The 21,950-nt window shown below is 44.3% G+C and overlaps 1 protein-coding gene across 4 annotated transcripts in view; it reads right to left on the minus strand.

Annotated features, from left to right (window-relative positions):
- Positions 1-21,556, minus strand: part of LOC107381152 (LIM domain only protein 7) — a 38,846-nt gene extending 17,290 nt beyond the window's left edge. The window contains exons 1-15 of one of the 4 annotated variants that reach the window (XM_070554819.1): positions 20,924-21,556; positions 20,728-20,823; positions 17,597-17,667; positions 17,330-17,399; positions 16,204-16,310; positions 15,722-15,752; positions 14,542-14,655; positions 14,312-14,465; positions 9,608-9,749; positions 2,940-2,999; positions 1,970-2,135; positions 1,640-1,785; positions 973-1,057; positions 453-693; positions 59-354 (exon numbers count right to left, since the gene is read on the minus strand). In XM_070554819.1, the coding sequence (XP_070410920.1) occupies positions 59-354; positions 453-693; positions 973-1,057; positions 1,640-1,785; positions 1,970-2,135; positions 2,940-2,999; positions 9,608-9,749; positions 14,312-14,465; positions 14,542-14,655; positions 15,722-15,752; positions 16,204-16,310; positions 17,330-17,399; positions 17,597-17,667; positions 20,728-20,796 (1,752 nt within the window). In that variant the 5' untranslated portion in view covers positions 20,797-20,823; positions 20,924-21,556. Of the gene's footprint in view, positions 1-58; positions 355-452; positions 694-972; positions 1,058-1,639; positions 1,786-1,969; positions 2,136-2,939; positions 3,000-9,607; positions 9,750-14,311; positions 14,466-14,541; positions 14,656-15,721; positions 15,753-16,203; positions 16,311-17,329; positions 17,400-17,596; positions 17,668-20,727; positions 20,888-20,923 lie in introns of those variants that run through there. The other 3 variants (XM_070554820.1, XM_070554821.1, XM_054731836.2) reach the window with 3 other exon arrangements.
- Between the last annotated feature and the right edge of the window lie 394 nt (positions 21,557-21,950).

The following is a 21,950-nucleotide window of genomic DNA, read 5'->3' on the forward strand; positions in this document are numbered from 1 at the left end:
CCTGGATGTTTGGTTTGTGATTTAGTGAAAGAACAGCAGCTGTCAACACTGAACTCACACTGTAGAATCTCGGTAGTGAGGAACGCCTGGACTGATTGGTCCCAAAGGGTCTAGCTGTTATAGCAGAGGAGATACGAGAGGAACCCTCAGACCGCCGGTAACCACGGGGGAGGCTGGCTGAGCTGGACCATGGTGCAGCTGACGATAAGTATTTGGAGTTCTCATCAGCTGACAGAGCTCGTCCATCAAACGCTGAATCCCCCCAATAGGATGCTCGATTCTCTTCCTGGGATTTGTGGATCAGATCCTGCAAATTCTCAGCAGCAGCATTAACTCCATCCTGATTAACTGCATCTAGACAAAAAAGATGCATCTTTTTAAATCAACGGTGAAAAGAGGATTTTCACAATTCACCATGGATGAAGGAGGATTCAGAAAGTTTGATCGTATACTTTTTCTTGGTTGAACCGTAACAAGGAAGGAGGTTTGATTTGTGGAAAGGCTTTGTAGCCGAGCCTGTTCTGCTGAGGAGTGGAAAGACTGGCTGTTCAGGGCTTCGACTTGGGTCTGAGAGGTGAAAGGTTGATCTAGAGAAAGCGTGGTCATTCTTGCTCCACGTGAAGCCAAGGAGGCAAACTGGGGCTTTTGTCCTAAGGCACTCCCATCAGAAGTAGTCATATCCAATGATGATCCCTGAGAAGACACGAAACAAATACTTTTCTATATACATCCTGTTAAAGTGCTTTAATTATGTTGTCTCCATGTGGGATTATGTGGGTTCCTGAGTAATCGAGTATCTCACCCTAGGCAGATAGAAGATCGAGAGAAAATGTAGGTTTCAAACAAACCCAATGCTTCCTCAGCAGATGGACTACGTTTTACTGCTGCTAAGATTGAAAGAGCTTCCTAAAACTTCACTTTGCAAACTGAACTATCCATTAAAGGTCAAAAACAAACTGTCCGCAATCTTACCCGAATCTGGTTTTGGGAGTTAAAAGGTTCCTCAGTGGAAGAGCTGCGGATCAGCAGAGCTCGAGTGTGAGGCCTGAGGTCAGCGCTCAAGGATTTTGATGGAAGAGAGGTGGCGTAAGGACGGGGAGCAGCACTGTGCCTCCATGGGGAATTTATGGAGGGAGTAAAAGAGGTATGACACACACACACACACACACACACACACACACACACACACACACACACACACACACACACACACACACACACACACACACACACACACACACACACACACACACACACACACACACACACACACACACACACACACACACACACACACACACACACACACACACACACACACACACACACACACACACACACACACACACACACACACACACACACACACACACACACACACACACACACACACACACACACACACACACACACACACACACACACACACACACACACACACACACACACACACACACACACACACACACACACACACACACACACACACACACACACACACACACACACACACACACACACACACACACACACACACACACACACACACACACACACACACACACACACACACACACACACACACACACACACACACACACACACACACACACACACACACACACACACACACACACACCTCTTCATCGGACCGTCCTGAGGCTCACAGACATGGCTCGTCACAGCCCCATTGGTCATCTGGTTGAAGACATGCTCCCTGTCCTGGGACTTCCTGAAGAGTTCAGACTTGGTGCTTCTGCGACGATTCTTCCACTTTGTCAAGTCCTGAAACAAACGTTTCACCTATTTTACTACAAAGTGCCATCTCAAACAGAATTCTAGAACAAAAAAAAAAACTTTAACATGTTCAATTTTAGTCGGCAGAGTTAAAAATAAAAATAAGAGGATACACTTCATGTTCTAGACTCTAAACATACATAAATGAGGTATTTGATTACAATTGGCTTACTTCCTGCCACTGAGCTTCACCGTCTTTGGCAGCAACGTCACACTTTGGTTCGTTTTGACTCCAGTACCTCGCCGGGCCGGCGTTCCGTCCTCGAGTATAGGTGCCATTTCCATTTGAAGCTTTGCGAACTGAGTACACCATGGGGATGTCGCTGAGGGATTTGCTCCTGGTTCAGAAAGAAATAAGGACATGCTGATGACACACGGAGCAAGCAAATACTGAATCGTTATGCAGGACCTTAAGTCCAAAGCTAATATTTCTATCAATTGAAATAAAAGGAGGAAAAAACTCTTACTAAAAAACACTAACATTTGTTAAAACATTTATTTTGTTTTAATCATTTGGGTTTGTCTCAGTCTTCCCAAATGAATTCTTAACACCAAATCTACAAGTAACACTCGCAGTTTAATAGCACCTAAACAAAAAAAAAAAAAAGACTCAAACATAAAGCAGCAATGCAAGCATGATCCCTAGTTTCTCCTCACAAGCATAACAGGCATGCTTGGTGCTCTGCAACGTGCACAACAGGCTCCACATTTGCCAATTCCCACAGCACATTCTGCATCCAAACACCACAATCCTCAGTGAAGTGCAAGCAGGGAGCAGCATGCCAGTTCAGGAGGGTAAAAGACAGATGCTGTCTGCACAGCAACAGCCATAACTTGTACAGTAACAAGTAATGACATGGCTGTGGGCGACAGGGCCTCAGAAGTGGCATTTGAATAGCTTACAGCAGTATTTAGCAGGTGGTTTATTCAAAACATTAACATTATTTGATAAGAGAAAGCAAGGCTGATAAATGTGGAAGTCCGATACAAACTCTGCTGTGGATTCTGTGCTCAGGAAAAAAGCACTTCTGTACAAAAAGACCACCAAGTCTGCAGCAGACCTGCCTTTGTGGGTGCATTCAATGCAAAATAAAAGCAGATAAAGCAGCAGCAATGCAGACAATTACATGTTTAGGACTCACCAAATCCAGCCAGGGTTGACCTGAACTGGTTTCTCTGGCTTAACCTGGATTTGATAAAGTCTACAGAACCAGAAAAACAAATATATAAATGTGCACCAAACTGGGAGCCAAGAGGTTTGTTACATAACCACAACTGAAGGTACAAAATGTTTACACCCCCCCAAAAAAAAAAAATACTATTCTACAAACAACTTCTGGCAGCTATGAAACACTTCAAACCCACATCTTCATTTAAAACCAAATATGACGGCTGGTAGTTGTGTTCAACGTGATGTGCTGTTCAACGTGATGTGCTGCATAAAAATGAGTATTTGACAGTTTATTAGCCCACGGTGACAATTTTTCAACAACCATGTCACACAACAGCAAACTGGAAAACAGAGCTGACAGGAAAGCTGTTAGGAATAACACGATTCTGTTATGGCTACAGAGATTAAACAACACATGAGTCATGTTTAACAATTAGAAACAGTTGAATTACTCAGCATGATACTGTTAAAATGTCTTGACATCATCAGCACGATCAAAATAGTGAACATAAGACTGGTGAAGAAAAAAAAACATGTAGCATTTAGGAAAACACTCTTATGACAAACCGGTTTAAAAAATAACCGGCATGCAACAGCCTGTGCCGGTCGTCCAGAATAGTGTGGTTAGAAATAGGGTGCATGGAAGTCTACGTTTGGAGAAATGTTCTTCAGTAGGATTGTCTGTCGGAGACGTTTTGCACCAAAGCAGTGGGGGCTGCATGCTGGGAAATGATGTCCAACTCTTCAGAAAAGGCCAACGGTTTCTGGCTACAACAGGAGAATAAATTGTTACACAGAAAAGGAAACAGTTTAGTTGTTGCAAAGTCAAATTTTACAAATTGCTACTGGCCTGTAGCCAACTACAAATGGATTAGCATAAGCTAGATTCCTACTCATCTTTTGTATATTCATTCTTTTTCTTCTGAATGCAATTTTAGGTTCTTTTAAACACAGGAAAGGTTTTATTTCCTTGCTGACAGTTTTTGAGTTGTGATCTTCAGAGCTATAGGCGCCATTGGCGGCTAGCTCTGATGAAGATCGCAGGAGTGGTCAAAACTGTCAGCAAGGAAAAAACATTTCCTGTGTTAAAAAAAAACAACCTAAAATTGCATTTAGATTCCTACTCATTTATATTGTTGCCACACACACACACACACCTGCCTAAATTAAGTAGTAGTTAAATATTTTACTAATATTTTGGTGGATCACCGATCACCATCATTCAGGATTTTTTTCTATGATCGCATTTCTTCATCAAAGACGATAGCTCCCCACTATAATTCCAGGTTTTAATAACGTGTTTGACAGTTCTTAACCCGATTCTGCAATCTCATGTTCTCTCGGCTTGATGCACACCAATGATCTCACCCTTCTCAAACAGACTAACATCTTTTCCACGATGACCAGATGAGTCTTTCCACATGGAAGTTTAGGAACTGAGAACAAACTCATTGCACCAGTTGGGGTTGAATAGCTTGTCAGCCGAAAGATAATCGCCCGTGCATTAACTATCTAATAGGAGGCTCGCACCTATGTTCTGTTAAATCCAGGCCAGGCAGTGTATACAAAAAGCCACAAATATCTGTTTAGTGGGTTATTTTGGTTAGCAAGATAAAAATTCCCATGCTCAATTAAGTAAAGTAAAAAGAAACGTGTCAAACCAATTTCTAGCAGTGACAGCCTGGCCAGCCATGCCAATGCTTCCTCATGGGAAGCAAAGGGCCTGGTAACACCCCCATTCAAATAACTCCACCCTCTAAGAATTCTAACCGAGCCAATCAGCGCACACACTCCTTTTCTCATAAACAAAGATGGTGCCTGAAGCAGGGTTCGCTGCGGCTCTTTCCGCTGTTCTAAATGACTTGGACATGTCTTTAAAACCATAATGAGAAGCGCTAAAAGTCTTCTAAAGAAAAATGTTTGCGCTGTCAGACCATCTTGGACTACAGCTAACAGAGTCATTTCCGCCTTTTTTTCTGAGTGGTTATTTTAGTTATTTCTGAGCAGTCTAGTCCCGCCACTCAAGGTGCTCTCTGCCTCAGAGTGTCCAGACTCGTCCTCTAGAATAGACAAGAGAACGAGGCTGGCAGGCCAGGCTAGCACTAACCAGCCCAACAGTACAAATCTGTAGTTCTAGTTTAGCCCATGCATTAGTTTTCAAAGGGATATGACCATTTTAAAATGTGGGTAAATGAATGTTAAAATGTGATAGGTGGTAGTCGAGGGCGGGACTTGGCGGTCTGATCTTCGGCTACAGAAGCTGGCTCTTGGCACATGGAATGTCACCTCTCTGGTGGGGAAGGAGCCTTAGTTGGTGTGTGAGGTTGAGAGGTTCCGACTAGATATAGTCGGACTCACCTCAATGCATAGCTCTGGCTCTGGAACCAGTTTCCTTGAGAGGGGTTGGACACTATCACTCTGGAGTTGCTCCCACTGAGAGGCGCCAAGCACAAGTGGGCATACTAGTTGCCCCCCATCTTGGTGCCTGTACGCTGGGGTTTACCCCAGTGAATGAGAGGGTAGCCTCCGTCCACCTACTTGTGGGGGGACGGGTTCTGACTGTGGTCTGTGCTTATGCACCAAACTATAGTTCAAACTACCCACCCTTTTTGGAGACCTTGGAGGGGGTGCTGGAAAGCGCTTCTTCTGGTGACTCCCTCGTTCTGCTGAGGGACTTTAACGCTCACGTGAACAATGACAGTGAGACCTGGAGAGGTGTGGTTGGGAGGAACAGCCCCCCTGATCTGAATTCGAGTGGTGTTTCGTCATCGGACTTCTGTGCCAGTCATGGATCATCCATAATGAACACCATGTTCAGACATAAAGGTGTCCATGTGTGCTCTTGGCACCAGGATACCTTAGGCCGCAGCTCGATGATTCACTTTGTTGTTTCATCTGACCTGCGGCCACATTTCTCAGACACGCGGGTGAAGAGAGGGGCAGAACTGTTAACTGACCACTACCTGGTGGCGGGTTGGCTCAGATGGTGGGGGAGGATGCCGGTCAGACCAGGCAGGCCCAAACGTATCACGGAAGTCTGCTGGGAACGTCTGGCAGAGTCTCCTGTCAGAAGGAGCTTCAATTCCCACCTCAGACAGCACTTCCAAAATGTTCCGGGGGAGGCGGGGACATAGTCTGAATGGACCCTGTTCCGTGCCTCCATTGTTGAGGCAGCCGACCGGAGCTGTGGTCGCAGGACTGTCGGTGCCTGTCGTGTGCTGCTGACCTCTACTCAGGACGTTGTGGATCGGTGGGCAGAATACTTCAAAGACTTCCTCAATTCCACAGACACGTCTTCCAGTGAGGAAGCAGTCTGGGGACTTTGGGTTGGCCTCAAATCTCTGGTGCTGAGGTCACTGAGGTGGTTGAAAAGCTCCTCTGTGGCAAGGCTCCAGGGATGGATGAGATCCGCCCCGAGTTCCTTAAAACTCTGGATGTTGTGGGGCTGTGCCGGCTGACGCAATATTGTGTGGACATCGGGGGCAGTCTCACTGGACTGGCAGACAGGGGTGGTGGTCCCCTTATTTAAAAAGGGGGACCACAGGGTGTGTTCCAACTACAGGGGGAACACACTCCTGAGCCATCCTGGTAAGGTCTATTCAGGGGTTCTGGAGAGGAGGGTCCGTCGGATTGTTGAACCTCAGATTCAGGAGGAGCAATGTGGTTTTTGTCCTGGCTGTGGAACACTGGACCAGCTCTATACCCTTAGGGGGATCCTGAGGGTGCGTGGGAATTTGCCCAACCAGTCTACATGTGTTTTGTGGATTTGGAGAAGGCGTTTGACCGGGTCCCTCGGGGGATCCTGTGGCGGGGGGGTACTCCGGGAGTATGGGGTACCAGGCCCTCTGATACGGGCGGTTAGGTCCCTGTATGACCGGTGTCGGAGCTTGGTCCGCATTGCCGGCAGCAAGTTGGCCTCATTCTTAATGAGAGTTGGACTCCGCCAGGGCTGCCCTTTGTCACCGATTCTGTTCATAACCTATATGGACAGGATTTCTAGGCACAGCCAAGGTGTGGAGGGCATCCGTTTTGGTGGCCTGAGGATCAGGTCTCTGCTTTTTGCAGATGATGTGGTCCTGTTGGCTTCATCAGAACGTGGTCTTCAGCTTTTGCTGGAGTGGTTCGCAGCCGAGTGCGAAGCAGCTGGGAAGAGAACCAGCTCCTACCAGCTTGGAAAAGGGTAGAATGCCTTCTCCGGGTCAGGGATGAGGTCTTGCTCCAAGTGGAAGAGTTTAAGTATCTCGGGGTCTTGTTCACGAGTGAGGGGAAAAACTGGAGCGCGAGATCGATAGGCGGATTGGTGCTGCATCTGCAGTGATGTGGGCGTTGTACCGGTCTGTTGTGGTGAAGGGAGAGTAGTCAAAAGGCGAAGCTCGATTTACTGGTCGATCTACGTTCCTACCCTCACCTATGGTCATGAGCTTTGAGTAGTGACCAAAAGAACGAGACTGTGGATACAAGCGGCCAAAATGAGTTTTCTCCGCAGAGTGGCTGGGCTCTCCCTTAGAGATAGGGTGAGAAGCTCGGTCATCTGGGAGGGGCTCGGAGTAGACCCGCTGCTCCGCCACATCGAGAGGAGCCAGTTGAGGTGGCTCAGGCATCTGGTCAGGATGCCTCCCTGGTGAGGTTTTCTGGGCACGTCCAGCCGGGAGGAGACCTAAAAGTAGGCCTAGGACACGGTGGAGGGACTACGTCTCATCTGGCCAGGGAACACTTTGGGATTCCTCCGGAGGAGTTGGCCCAAGTGGCTGGGGAGAGGGAAGTCTGGGCCTCTCGCCTTAGGCTACTGCCCCCGCGACCAGACTCCGGCTAAAATAGATGGATGGATGGATGGATGGATGAATAAATGTTTTACTGTTGCCCCCAAACGGCCATTGTTCTGGGAATAAAGTTTACATCTCACAGCACTTGAGTCTTTTCTACGTGCATCCAAGACCAAATTGTGTTGCCATTATATTATTCTAGACATTTTACACCACCATGAGTTTTCTATTAGTTATCTACATGGAGTTTTAAAATAAGCAAAATATCACCTGCAGCCAAAAAGGTGTAGTACTGTAGGTAAGATCAAAGAGCAGTAAAAGGTCAGCTGAAATAATCTAATAGAAAAACCAATGTTATGTAAAATGTTCACATAAATAGCATTTATATCAAGTGTTGTAAGATTTAAGTGGCTTAACGAAGGGTGAACTATTTCTCCAATGAGAAATAGAAAATGGCACAAAAAGATCCCTTTATACAAAGCTACAGTAAAATTTGTATTACTGCTCCAAATAAAGCAGACCTTAGGCCAAGCATTTTACGATACCACGGTCGTTTCTGGGAGCCAAGGTAGATCCTGCGAACGCGGCTTTCCTCTTCAGGTGTCCACAGTTGAGGCAGGAAGCGATCATAGTCAGGATTGGCGAATGTCTGGTGCAGGGTCTGCTGCACTCGTCGAAAGTAAAAATCATCTAGCACTGGGTCTGCCTCTGTGTGATCATCTTCTGAATCCTCTTCACCCTGAGCTAGCTGAAATATCTCACTGAAGGCCCTCTTGGAAGGAGGCATGATGAGGTGTGATGGAGGAGATGGGGAACTGCTGCAGTAAAGATTGGCGTATCCATTTCCAATTACATGGACAAAAAGTGATATTTAACAATGATTAAAGGAAATGAACAAAGTATCTCCAAATGTTAAGAGGCAGCATCACCAGCTGTTAATTAGAGTGACAAATAAGAAAAGTTACTTATAAAAATCTTTTCCAGCCTTAAATATGAGTCGTTTTGAATCCTGGTTACATGTGTTAAGCAGAGCTAAGCAATGTACAGATGTTTTGTTAAATTCACTGCCTCCATGAGAACACTACCTTCTATATATGGGTCAGCAATTTACATCAAATGTAATTTATTCTTGGGAGAGAAAACAGTGCAATCGTCATCGAGTTTGTCCAAATCATGTTCAGTTGAACAGATTCAAGTAATCAGAAATCAACAGGTAACTGCATTAGTTCTGCAGCAGCATCTTTAAATCAGAGCCTTTTTGCACAATAAGATGTACCACTGGCTCAGTGGTGGAAGTTTCACACTTCATCGTGATTAGAGCTCTGGTCTATTTGCAAGATGAGGAATTAATTGTAAAAGTGCGGTCTGTAGGCAACACCAATCTCTTCACAAAGTAGTTTTTCCAGAATGAGCATTTCTGGTCTTCAGCCCCTGATCTTTGTTCGACTCATGGACCTTTTGTTGTTGGTACTTGGCACCATGCTTTTGAATTATGTTGTCAAATATGTTGCTGAAATATCCAGTTCGTACTTGTATAGTGCCTTTCAGGGTCAGAGGACTCCAAAGCCTTTTATACTACAGTGCATCACCCAAGAATTCCAGTCGCATTCGTTTAAAACCCCTTTGGGTTTGAACCTACAACCTACCCATCTCAGGGTGGGCACTTATACAGCTAGGCCACTGAGCTAATGTGATTAAAAAGAACAAAGCACCACAACCACACGTTTAAATGCTCAGCAAAAACAAGCAAAAATCCAACAGACAGTGGAAAGAAAGGTTAGTCACTGCAAGCTAATTTCTTCTGCAAGGTGAGTGCTGGGATAAGCAAGTTAGGGTGTTGAGTTTGTGAACACACCAGACAACACATGATCTTTACCTGGGCAGAGGGCTCCCAGAGCCCCCAGCGTTGTTCTCTTCTCCCCGTAGAAGTGGTGATCGGACATAGCCTCTGTTTTGGTGGGCTGACAACTTTCTGTTCATCTTGAACACTTGCTCTGCCTCTGAGTCACTTCCACAACCTTAAGTTTACACGGGAAAATGAGAAAGAATTTTAAAAAAGGAAACAGAAAAGGAAAAAAATTGAAAGTAGTAAAGAAAAGCTGCACATCAGACAGGAGAAAAATCCTTGCAGGATGACAGCCTTCAAGCAGCCAAGTCTCTAGGGAGCATCAAGCTAAGTAATGAACCCTCTCTCATAGCGCACACACACACACACCACAATGTGGAACTTCACACAATGCAACTTTGACGTGCACCAAGCCTGGCATAGGCACATGCAGCCAAATTATAATATGAAGTCATAGGATCAGCAGCTGAGAAACAAATTCTTCTGTTGCCCCCCTTTGGAGGTGCTTGGGTTGCCTCAGGGGGTGGTCTACTGGCAGTTGTGAGTGGGGCCCCTTGGAGGTCTTGACGGTGACCATGGGTCACTGCCCGGCAGCTGCATTGCTCCTGGGCGGGTCTGAGCGGGGCCGGGTCTTGACATGTATGCTGCCGGGGAGAAGGCAGGAACATGCGGCAGTGCCTGGCTCGGGTTCAGGGGCCTCAGGTAGACCTTGGCTCCTCTGCTGTCCCATCACAGGGGAGGCAGAAGTCCAGGAGGGGGAGGACCCAACCTTACCTGGATGTCCTATGTCTTGTATAATCTGGAAGTTGTGCAAATGCAGGGATGGGCATAGGTATTCTGCTGGGGTGGGGCTGGGTTGGTGCCCTCAGACTCCGTGAGGCTCTGTGATGCTGCTGCTTTGGGCCCTGGCAGGATGGGCTGGGGTCTCCATGCCCTGGGTGGCATTTTGGCAGAGGTGCCTATTGGGGCCAGTAGGGGAGCTGGCTCCCTGGAGGGCTAAGCCCAACCAGCCATTCCTCCCCATCCCCGCATATTTCTCTCTTCCTGCTCCCTCACATCATGACACAATCATGCACATAGGACCTTGGGGGGTGGACAAGTCAGGGAGTGCGGGTATAAACCCCATTTCCGCATTCCTGTGGCAACCTGCCCCCCCCCCCCCCCCAATTTTATCTGCACCTTAAACACTTCCACCAACGACATTCCATGCAAACACACACGTAACCTGTTACGTGTGTGTTATAATTTCCGAGGAGCGCGTTGCGGAAATCTTGGGCCGTGCGGAGATGCGGTGGAGGGGCGTGGTTGTTAAAATGACGCAACTTTTCCGCGCGGAGCCGTGCGGACCTCGCGGACGCGTCAAGCATAAACCAACCTGTAGGGCCTTGGGAGTGAGCACATCCAACGACATTTGGCAGGGGGGTTTCTCAGCCTCATCCCAAGTGCCGGTGCCAACTTCCAATTTTAAACCGCACTTAGACACTGAGGGCTGTGGGTGCAAGTAGGGTGGTGTGGTGGCATCAGCTGGCATAGGCCAGACGATGCCCGCACACCACAGCCATGGAATAAACCTCATCAACACTCACTAACACCATATTGGAGCAGGCGGAGGGAGACTAGGGGTCTTCGCACACCTCAGTTTTTACTTTGTTTCCTGGGGCTGGAGGCTAGGAGGGAGATCTGGCTGTCCGGTTGGGGTCTGGGGTGGTGAGTTGCTGTGCTCAGCGTTGGGCGGGGGAGCCTGCTCATCAGCACCCCAGCAGAAAGGGTCAAACTCTGGTAGCCAGTGATGGTTGTACCCCATGTGCAGCAGTACAGGGACCAGAGTGAATAGGGTGTGTATGGGGAGCATCAGTGGGTGTCCGGCATGCATTTTTGTAAGTCTTTGGTTGTATGTGCATGTGTGAGCATGAGAGAGGGAGTGTGCGACTGTTTGTATGACTGTGTATGTCAGGTGGGGCCTTTGACTCCTCCCATCTCCTGAGACTTTTGATGATATAGATCTTCGTCTCCCCTCTCCCTGCCACACCTGGTGTGGAGTGCGGTGCCTTGGTCTGCCTGGGTCGTGGCTCTCGGGTAGGGCTGGGCGATATGACGATTTTAGACCGTTTTACGATCTACACATCTGACGGTCTGTCATTTTTGAGAGACCGTTTTATCACGATTCACAGCTCTGCTGTTGAATTTCTGCCTCTGAATGAAAATGGAACTTACCTCAGGCGAATGACACGCCTTTGTTTGACCCTTAACCAATCAGAGTGAGTCATAGTAATATATTAGTGCCCCGCTTGTTTACACCTGTGTGTGAACAAACATGGCTTCGCCGCGGCTGAGCGACAACGAGGTTTTCGTTCCGAAGAGGAACGCAGGGTTTCCTTAGCGCGCTGCGCTAATAACTTAGCGACGTGACATGTCTCGGAGAAAGCGTAAAAACACGTTGGACGCTTCTTCTGAAGCAGGAAAATAACACCGCTTCTTAAGAAGAGCATGACGCCGCCTCGGCTCGTCCACCCTCTGCCGAGCCGGTGTCGGTACCGGACTGAGCTCGGTCACTGGGTCGTTGGAGCTGCACCGTGACTGCCTGATGGAAAACCAGCGGGTTTCATCAGACTCGTAGTTTCTTGTTTTTTGCTGGGACCCCCTGTATTTTACCGCTCCCTCCTGCAGTCTTCCCCTATTACAATTTAAAATGATTCTGTAAACTCCGTGTATCAATAGAAACAATCTCTGCGTCTGCCAGCTGCAGTAAATGTAGTTTCCAAATAATAAGAGGTGCATTCATCTGTGTATCTCCTTTGATCCGCATTAGTGATATTTTCAGCACCAGAACAGTGAAGAAAAGAAAGATTCCCGAGTTTGTTAGTAATTTTATTTATTAGGTGCATCTAACCTGTTCTATTTTTCTCTGAAATGAGATCAAATCAGTGCTTCTATGGGTTGTCTCCAATCTGCACTGGAAATTTTTACTTTATTTAGAGACTTGTTGCAGAAAATATTCAGAATGCGCAGTTTTTTCTACCACAAGCGATCTCTGGTCCAGCCGCACATCAGAGCCGTGTTTGAGCTTAACTATCCACTACATGAGCAACTGGGAGCTACATAGTATTTTGAACAAGTTAATGTTTGTACAATACGTTTGCAATTGACATGTTTGCACTTTAAATATGTTTATGATTTTAATTTATGTTAAGTTACTTGAAAAACGAGAACTGATTTTTGTAATTGTTTCTCTCAGGGCTTTTATCATCTCTGGTGTGAGTTTAAAATATAAGTGTGTTAGCACTGTGCTGATTATCCCTAATATGAATAAATGTTTATTTATTCAATGTTTCTCTTCTTTAATACGCAATTGAAGTTATGCTATTCATGGATAAAAAATCGTGATAAAATCGAAATCGTGATAAAATATTGGAAAAATCGTGATATTCTATTTTTGCTATATCGCCCAGCCCTACTCTCGGGTCAAGGAGTTTAAGATTTTTGGCATTTGTCAGACCAATCCCGGTGGCGGCCTGGTGGGGTCTGGGTCCCTGGGCTCTGCTGTGTCCCCGGTGGGGGTGGTCACCCCTGGGTCCCAGGTGATTGGGTCCCGGGCTCGGCCGGCTAGGGGGTGGGAGCCTGAGGGCTGACCTGTGGGCTTGCTGCTGATATCTCCTGGGACTCTGCCGGCTGCTGGTTGTGGCTCCCCGGGGCGATCCTCTGCGGCTCTTGAGGGGGCAGGGACTTTTCTGGTCACAGTCTTCCTGGAGTTCCTGTGCTCTGGGGCAGCACCTGGATCTCTGGGACTTGGAGCTCCCCCCATCTCCTGCACATCTTTGAGGGGCTGATCTGTGGCCCCTCACACTATTGGAAGCTCCTATAGATAAACCTTACATATACAAGCGCGTGTACACACACAGGTGCTCACATGGTGCTCTCATAAGTATGGACTTGGGCAGGTTCAACACATATCTTAAGGCTATGGTGGGCACTTAATGCACTGTGATTTATTATCGTGCGATTGTTCAGTTAAACTAAGTTGACTCAGTATTGTATTGTTGCGTGTTTTTTCCCCCAAAATGTTTTATTCTTTTATTTTAAAAACTAATCCCTCCAAAATTCCAACAAATATCTAAATTGACATTTATTTAAATATTTATTAAATAAACATTTCTAACTTTAATGTCAGAAACAAAAGTCAGAATACTGATTTTATTGAGAAATTTAACGGTATTCTCAGATTAATAAGGAGAACTTTTATTTCTCCCAAATTACAAATAGTCTGTTTTCAAAAGGTCCTGTACCATTTGAGGCTCTAAATATGAATTGGCAAAAATAAACACACTGAAAGATCATAATATTTTAAGTTATGATACCGAAACAACCCCCACCCCACCCCCCACCCCCCCCACCCCCCTTTGTCTCCCTTTCCCTTTCACCTCTGCATGTCTGGTCGGAATTAAAGAGCATTCAAAAACAATAACAATAAAGTTTTATGTATCAGGCGTGACATTAAAGCAGACGCTTTGATGCTCCACCTGAGTGTAAATCTGTAAGGCTTGTCATCAGCATTCAGACATCAATTATGTTTGCTTCACAGCCAGACAGGACACTGAGAAAAAAAAAAATCTTCAAAAATAAAAAAAGTCTGCACGATATCTTCATCGTCGTGAATACACAACGTAAAAATGCAGACAGAAAAAACATTCAGTCTGATGTAGTAATACAGACGTGCTGTATTAACACTGTACACACCTTCAGGTAGGCGGCTGGTGTGAGTGTTCAGGGACTCAAAACCATCCACGGCATTCACTGTAGCAGAACGCATGTCAGGACACTCCTCACCCTCTGAGGAGCGGCGATCCTTGTTTTCATCTTTCACACACACATTACTGCCCTCTTCTAAGGCCTAGTTTCACAAAACAAGATTGATATTGATATAAATTTTATTCATCTATGGCCTAGGATCAAAAATAGCATCTTACCTTGGACAAAGCTAAACCCAACAGCCCCTCAAAGGCCTTGAAATTAAGCTGAGGACCATCATACCATGTGTCTAGTTGAGCCTTGCGACCCAACCAGTAGATTGTAATAAGAACCTAAAAAAGGAGTAAATAGATTTTAACATGTTTTATACAAACATCCCTTGTTTACTATAGAAATAGAAATATATACAGTAGTTCCTCGCTATAATGCAGGCCACCCTTCATGACCTCGCTGTTATCAGACTTTATTCTGGTGATTTTTAAAAGGTGACAACAAAAATTGCCGCCGACAAAAAATCCAACCAGAAAATGGAAGATAGGCAAACCGATCAGTAATTGGGAAAGGCAGGACTAGACGAGACACACGGGCCTGAAGGAGTTCTGAAGTGTGCTGGTGTTGCTAATGCTAACGGTTAGCTTTTACTAGCAGATACGTTCTTTGCAGATTCCTGAACACTAAACCAACGACAGCCTTCCTCGTTGTGAGTCAAGATGGGTTAGTCGAATGTTAAAGTTTGAATATGGAACATGAACAAGGCAAACTCTGGTGTAAGAGGTGGTTTCGCAACAACAGAACTAATTTTCCAGCCGTTGGGATGTTGTTCACTTCCGACACGTTCCAGCACCATGTTCAGTGATGAATCGTACACTCATTTCTACTAACAAGTTTATTTCCTCTTAGAACAATTTATGGGCTCAATCAGCTGCTTGACTTGTCAAGTCTGACATTTTACAGTCTTAGTTTGCCCTGCTGAGCAGACTTTAGCACAACTTTAGTGGCTGGCAGATGTAAAAATGAACTTGGTGTTGTGCTCAAAACAAAATGTAATTTTTTTTTTTAAATATAGCTTTTAAAGAAGGAACTTAATTCATTCTGCACACCTCTAAATGCCCCCTGGAGGTATTATTTATTATTTAAACATAACGTTTTATTCAAATTTTCCATATTCTAACTTCAAGTGACAGTGTGACGTAGATCTGTCAGGCGTCTCAAATTCTAGAGATTCACCATTTATTTTCTATCAGACGATGTAGGAGACTATTTTCATGTACAGCCTGTATGAAACACTCAGTGACTGATTATAATCAAGATGGGTTTTCAGTGAACATCAATGCTTAATATAAAAATTTTCAAAAACCATTTTAGGGGTTTTGGAGGTAAATAAATATATGAACTTACATTTTTGAGTCGCCGCTGACTTTCATCCTTCCTGAAACGATAAAAGACCAATTTGCAACAGCAGAACTTATCATGATCATATCGCTATATTCTGACTTCATTTACTAATGGACAACCAGAATGCAGTTAATGCATGCCCAGTAAAACAGCCACAAAGACATCACAGTGGTCCTCATTTGCAACCTACCAATGATCAGCCGGTTATCAGCTTTTATACAGAACAACTTCCATAACAGGACGATTCAGTCAGGCAAAGCTTTCATCACTATCAATGCAAAGCGACTCATACAGTTACCTTTTTCAGCACAGGTGTCATAAAATCCTAAAACTAACAGATGCTTACCTGAAACATCCCATCAGTTTACGTGACTAATTATGGTGAAAGTTGTAGAGATAAAACCGAACACAAGGCTCTTATGTCCTAAACAAATAAGTCTAGCATTTGAAAGTTATGATGACATGTGGAGTCTTAGAACCGTCACCTGAGGGTGACCCGAGTGGACAGATCCTGAAGGTCGCCGGGGTGAAACAGCTGCGACTCATTAAGGCCAAGTCGTCCACAGGCTTTCAGAAAAACATTCACGTTGTCCTAAAGTAGCCAAAAGATCAAAAAGGTTCAGAATAGGTGAAAAAATATTAAATACTTGGGATCAGATTATACAAAGTAAGCCTTCAAATTAGTAGGAGAGTAGAAGCTGGAAAGTGCCTGATCCACAGTAAACATGGATGTGTTTAGCTGCAGCTCCATTAGGGGCTGGGACTGCCCATCGATAATTACTGATTTATCAGTAATTATAAGTGTTTTAGACACAGCAGATTTTAACAGCCAGAGACAACCATTAATTAGGAATTGATAAAGTCGGCTGTTTAAAATTGCTCTCTTTCTGCTCATGCATAGAACAAATACTGAGTTCTTGTAAGTGTCGATACATTTCCCAAGTCAAATAATTTACTTCATAAACAAACATTTAACTTTTATTAGCATGAGTGAATATACTTTAGTTATTGTGGTTCTGAGGCATTTTGGGAAGTGAGATGCAGCTCAGGATCATGTCCAGACAGAGGTGGTAATGATAACTATCCAACAGTTTCAGTCCCGATGAATAACACTTTCTACTGACACGTAGATCAGTTTTGACAGCTGCCTTGTTAAATATTAGTACATTTAGTGGATTAAAAACATGCAAACCCCAGGTAAGGCCCTCTAGGCTGTAAAATCAACAAGACCTCTCCTGTATCTGCATCTCACCACCAGAACTCCTGCCTCAGTTGTTACGCTCAGTCAATTTGCTGGCCTCTGTGGAGAGGTTGCTATCGATGCTTCTCTGCTCTTGCTTTGGGCAGTTTTGGTAATTAGGCTTGTATGGCGCCACTGAAACACGGCCCTGAGCCCAAAACAAAGAAACTCTGCATTGCATTGATGCCCGATAAAACTTTATATATGCAGCAACCTGGTTCTGGCATAGAAATGCAGTTTTCAGCCTTTGGTGTCTTGACAGGAAACCACTCAATGTGTCAACACTTCCTGGTTAACAGGTGCTTTGTTATTTTCCTATTGCACTCTTGACACATGCATCAGATGGCTGAAGTGTGAAGTCTGTCACTCACCAGGCCAGCGATTGGAGTGGAAAGCCTGTTCACTCTCTTGATGATGCCAGGCTTCAGCTGGTTGATCAGGCTTCATGAAGAAATGAGAAATTAGCAAAAGGGCTGAATGTTAAGGAATTACCGAGACATGTCATTAGCTACATGTGTGTGCATCACCTACATTCTAAAGAATGGGTTGCCTCATCGGTCTTTTCAACAATAAACTTGTATTCTGCATTGCAGCAGTTTAATTCAATCATCCCAACCTAAATGAGAACCATTACTCACTCGCAAAGCAGGACTCCGTTCTCCAGTGCGGCACGGAAGTTGTTGCAACCGAAGGATTTTCCAGTCACTTCCTATTAGAAGCAACAAGGAAAAAAGGGATATCATTTAATCCACTGACAAGTACATTTCTCTCACTTCTAAAACCATTCTGGATTTTAAGGATTCGTCCGACTGCATGGTAGACACCGACATGCCAAAGATGCACTGCAGCTTCCAGCAGCATTTGAAAAGATAGGAACACTCGTGCAGAGTCAGGTCAGCAGCTAAGATGAAAAACAGAATTTGCACAGACTTCTTAATTCATTTCTGTTTATTTAGATTTTAATTTAACAGCTGGGTTGATGCTAAACAGAAATATTTAAAGCAGGAGAATAAACAGATATGGTGATTTATTGTAGTCTAAAATGAACGAAATGCTCAGATTCACATTTAAACTTCACAAGTTCTTATGACAGAAACTACAATGACAAATTTGGAAAACACATGGGCTACCCCCCCCCCAGCCTCCTAAATTTATAACAGTATAGCTATAAATATGTTGTGGATCCTCCACTCATTACGCACTATGCATCTAGCAACAGAACACCACTGGTTCGAGGGGTTAGCAGCTCAATGATATCAGGAGGAGAAACAGTCAGCTGCTACCTCTTCAACTTTAGGACAAACTACCAGAGTCCCAAAAAGAAAAACACCATTTGAAGTCACAAACAACAAAAGACATTTGGACCTAGAAAACAGCAACTGCTGTTCAGTGCTCTTTTGTTTCCTCTTGAAATGTGGGTTCTGGTAGAAGCGTGTCAGGGACAATACCCGAGGGGAAGGGCGAGTGTTCTGTGACCAGGTTTGTGTTCAAAACATAGCTTGTTCTATAAAGTTGCTAAGGCAACATCAAGCACATTGTCTTTTAATACACGTTTTGACCTTTCATGGAGATCACCCAGTGGCGCAAACAGGAAATGCCTGATTTGATGAGAAGTTAGGCGTCAGGATTAACAACGTATCACTGGTTGGCCAAAGAACACAGGTACGCACATCTTACTTTTGTGCATCCTTGAAAACATCTCACAAGATCCTGTGTGATCTGTTAGCACACAAGTCAGCAACCAACTATAAATATTACATCAAAGTTCACAAATGAAGATGTTAATATTTATTGCATTTGATTAGTGATTAGCTGCAGCAGCAATATTAAGAGTACCCTAAATGTTACCCAGACGTATCCAATGACTTCTTAGTTTCATTAAAGTACATCAAGTGATTCATGAGATGTCGCCAACAGTTAGACACCCACGCATGAACAAATAAAGGCAAAAGCATCGTCTTCCTTTTGGCAGTAAGCAATATTAACTGTGGCAATCATCCTTAAATCTAAGATGACCACTTTCGCTTCTCCAAGTAGAAGAAAAACAATTCCATTTAATCCATAGAGTTGCAAGTTTTATCTCAACAGCCTAAAAGTAACATTTAATTTCAACCACTTAAACACAATGAGATTATTTGCAAAACAAAAATATACAAGAAAAAATGTATGTAGACATTCATTAGCATAACAAGTTATTTTTATGTATTTATTTTTGGCAAAGACCAAAAATAAAAGATTGCCATTTTTTTCCAGCAGGAGTATGCTTCGGGCAAGAGGGCTTTGTAATGAGGACATAAAAATGGGACTAATAAAGTCCGCCTCTATGGCTAACAGAGGGCCCCCAAAAGGCTGTTCTTCTCACTAATTAGTCCCCCCAGGAACCCACAATCACAACTCCGTTTCAGCTGAACTGGGCACACACGGATGCTTCTCAGTGGAATCAGTCAAACAATGCAGCGCAAGGTTAATGCAGCTTAACACAATGTGCCACTGTGGTATACGGTCTGCATCGGGGCTTTAATTGGTTCTCAACAGCTAAGAGTCTACAGATGCAAGACGGGATTTTCACAAGTCAGATATAGTTCATTCAGGACCAGAAGTGCCACTTCTTGGCCGATTCCAGTTTGAAGATTTTAAGCATTTAAGGATATGAACAAAGAAACATGTATTCTAACATTTTTCTGATTTGAATTTGAATTAAGGGGAATTGAATGCAAGGTTGTCCTTCCTAAGATGAGGACAATCCCCCACAGCAGGAAAGCATTTGGAACCGTTGGACTTTGCTTCCTCAAGTTTCACACAAAACAAAAATTGCTTTCTACATAAAACATGGAGGCTGATCCATTCTGATTGTGAGACCAGCAGGTACTGAGAAAACATTTCCATGCAGCTGCTCGGGATAAAACAGCTATGTATGGATTCTGCAAGCCCATTATCTCACAGCCTTGCTGGGTCTATCTGTGATACCACATTCACAGCGTCATTTGGCACAAGCAAGAGCGTTCAATTTACTATTTGAAAATCAGCACGCCTTGCTTCACTCCTGTCCGTCTAACACACACATCTCATCATTGTTTGCCTTCCTTTGATCTGTCAGTGCAGAAAAATAGACTCGTAAAATTGGCATGGGCTTCCTGCCAGCAGAGGCCTGGACAGAAACTCTCATAACTATATTCTCAGACATAAGTGACATTAATGGTCCCATTTGGAGTTGATTGACACACTGTGTCTACAGTCCACACGTTTGTTTTATTGGTTTTGATTTGAGAAAGTCTAAAATTATTGGACAGGAGCAGGCAGAGATATTAAGAGAATGTTTTGCTGCAAAACTACATCCTCCAGGATGCGTGCCAAAGTGTGTGTGTGGCTCAATGGTGCGCCAAGACCCTGCACAAACCTACTTTTGCAGGTTTAACTCTTCTTACAGGCCGATATTAGTGGAACAATTAAGGCCAAGTCATGCTTGTTAGTGTCTTCTGTCCATTTAGACCATTTAATCTAAACAGCTGTTTGTGCCTTTGTATTTATTCTCAGAGCCAACTCTACACATTTGCTAGTTTACAATATTTTAAAAGTTGCAAAAATAAATAAATAAAAGCCTATAAGTCAAAAATCAGGGTGAAAAGTTCTCATTAACGTTTAACTTCAATAACAATCGATGCACATGTGATTTCACTTCCTGTCTTCACTATAACGGCGTGCAAAAATAGAAGTAACAGTTGCGTCTCTGTAGGAAATAGAAGGAAAAGATGTGAAACCAAGAACCAACCTCAATCCAGCGTTGAGCCTCGTCGAAGGCGTCTTCACAGCTGACGCTGCTCTGTTGGCGCCACTCCATCCCAATCTTCTCACCGAAAGAAAGTTTCTAATTAAACAGCAGAACCGCGGCTTGAATCAGCAGAAAGAGCCTCAATGTGTTGAAGTGAGTCAGAGTGTAGGATGAAAGGAAATAAATAAGCTCCTACCTGATGCAACTCGTCCTGCAGCTCACAGGTTGAAGCTCTCAGTTAATTAGGATGCATCACTGACAGGTTATTGGGTGAAGTGGAGCTTAAAGTCTCCGCCCACTAATGTAAAGTTTATGAAGGGAGGAAGTAGTTCAATGATTAGCCTCCTGGTGGTCAGTTAGGGTATAACACCAGAGTCCTTATAAATGTTTGAGAATGTTTGCAATTTATGGAAGTCCATTCATAGTGTTTATCTTATACAGTCATGCACTGACATAATTTCACATATTATGATTATTTTTTATTATTTGTGAATTGTTTGACTTAAGTATTAAAAGGAGGACTAGGCCCACTGAATAAAAAAAATGAAAAGAAAGATGTCTGACTTTAATCTCAGAATTCAGATATTTTTTCTCAGAATTAGATTTTTTTTCTCAGATTTCTGACTTTTTCTCAAAATTATTAGTCAGAATTCTGAGATTAAAGAACTCTGAGAAAAATGTTAAAATTCTCTATCTTTACATTTTTTCCTTATATATATGAGATGAACATCCCAGGTATTTAACCCTCCCACTGTCCTAATGGGTGTGACCCTGCGAGGAAAGTTGACCATTGAGCAGCCGACAAGTATGTGAGGCTGCACAACTGTACATCTGAGGTGGTTGTGTGCTGTACAAGAGCTCCACAGGGTACAGTGCTCTCATCCTTTCTCTTCACCTTCTACACCTCAGACTTCACCTACTCCACCAGCAGCTGTCGCCTCCAGGCATTCTCTAATGACTCGGCCATTGCCGGCTGTGTGTCTGAGGGGAACGACCTGGAGTACAGGTCAGTCATCATGGACTTTGTGGACTGGTGTGAGTGTAACCACCTTCGCTTGAACACCAGTAAGAAAAAGGAAATGGTGATTGACTTCCAGAGAAACATTCCTCCTCACTCCCCAGTAAACATCCAGGGAGCAGACATTGAGGTGGTGGATACCTTTAAGTACCTGGGTGTTCACCTCTACAGCAAACTGAACCGATCCAACAACACAGATGCTCTG

This window comes from Nothobranchius furzeri, chromosome 9, assembly GCF_043380555.1.
Source record: "Nothobranchius furzeri strain GRZ-AD chromosome 9, NfurGRZ-RIMD1, whole genome shotgun sequence".
NCBI lineage: Eukaryota > Metazoa > Chordata > Actinopteri > Cyprinodontiformes > Nothobranchiidae > Nothobranchius > Nothobranchius furzeri.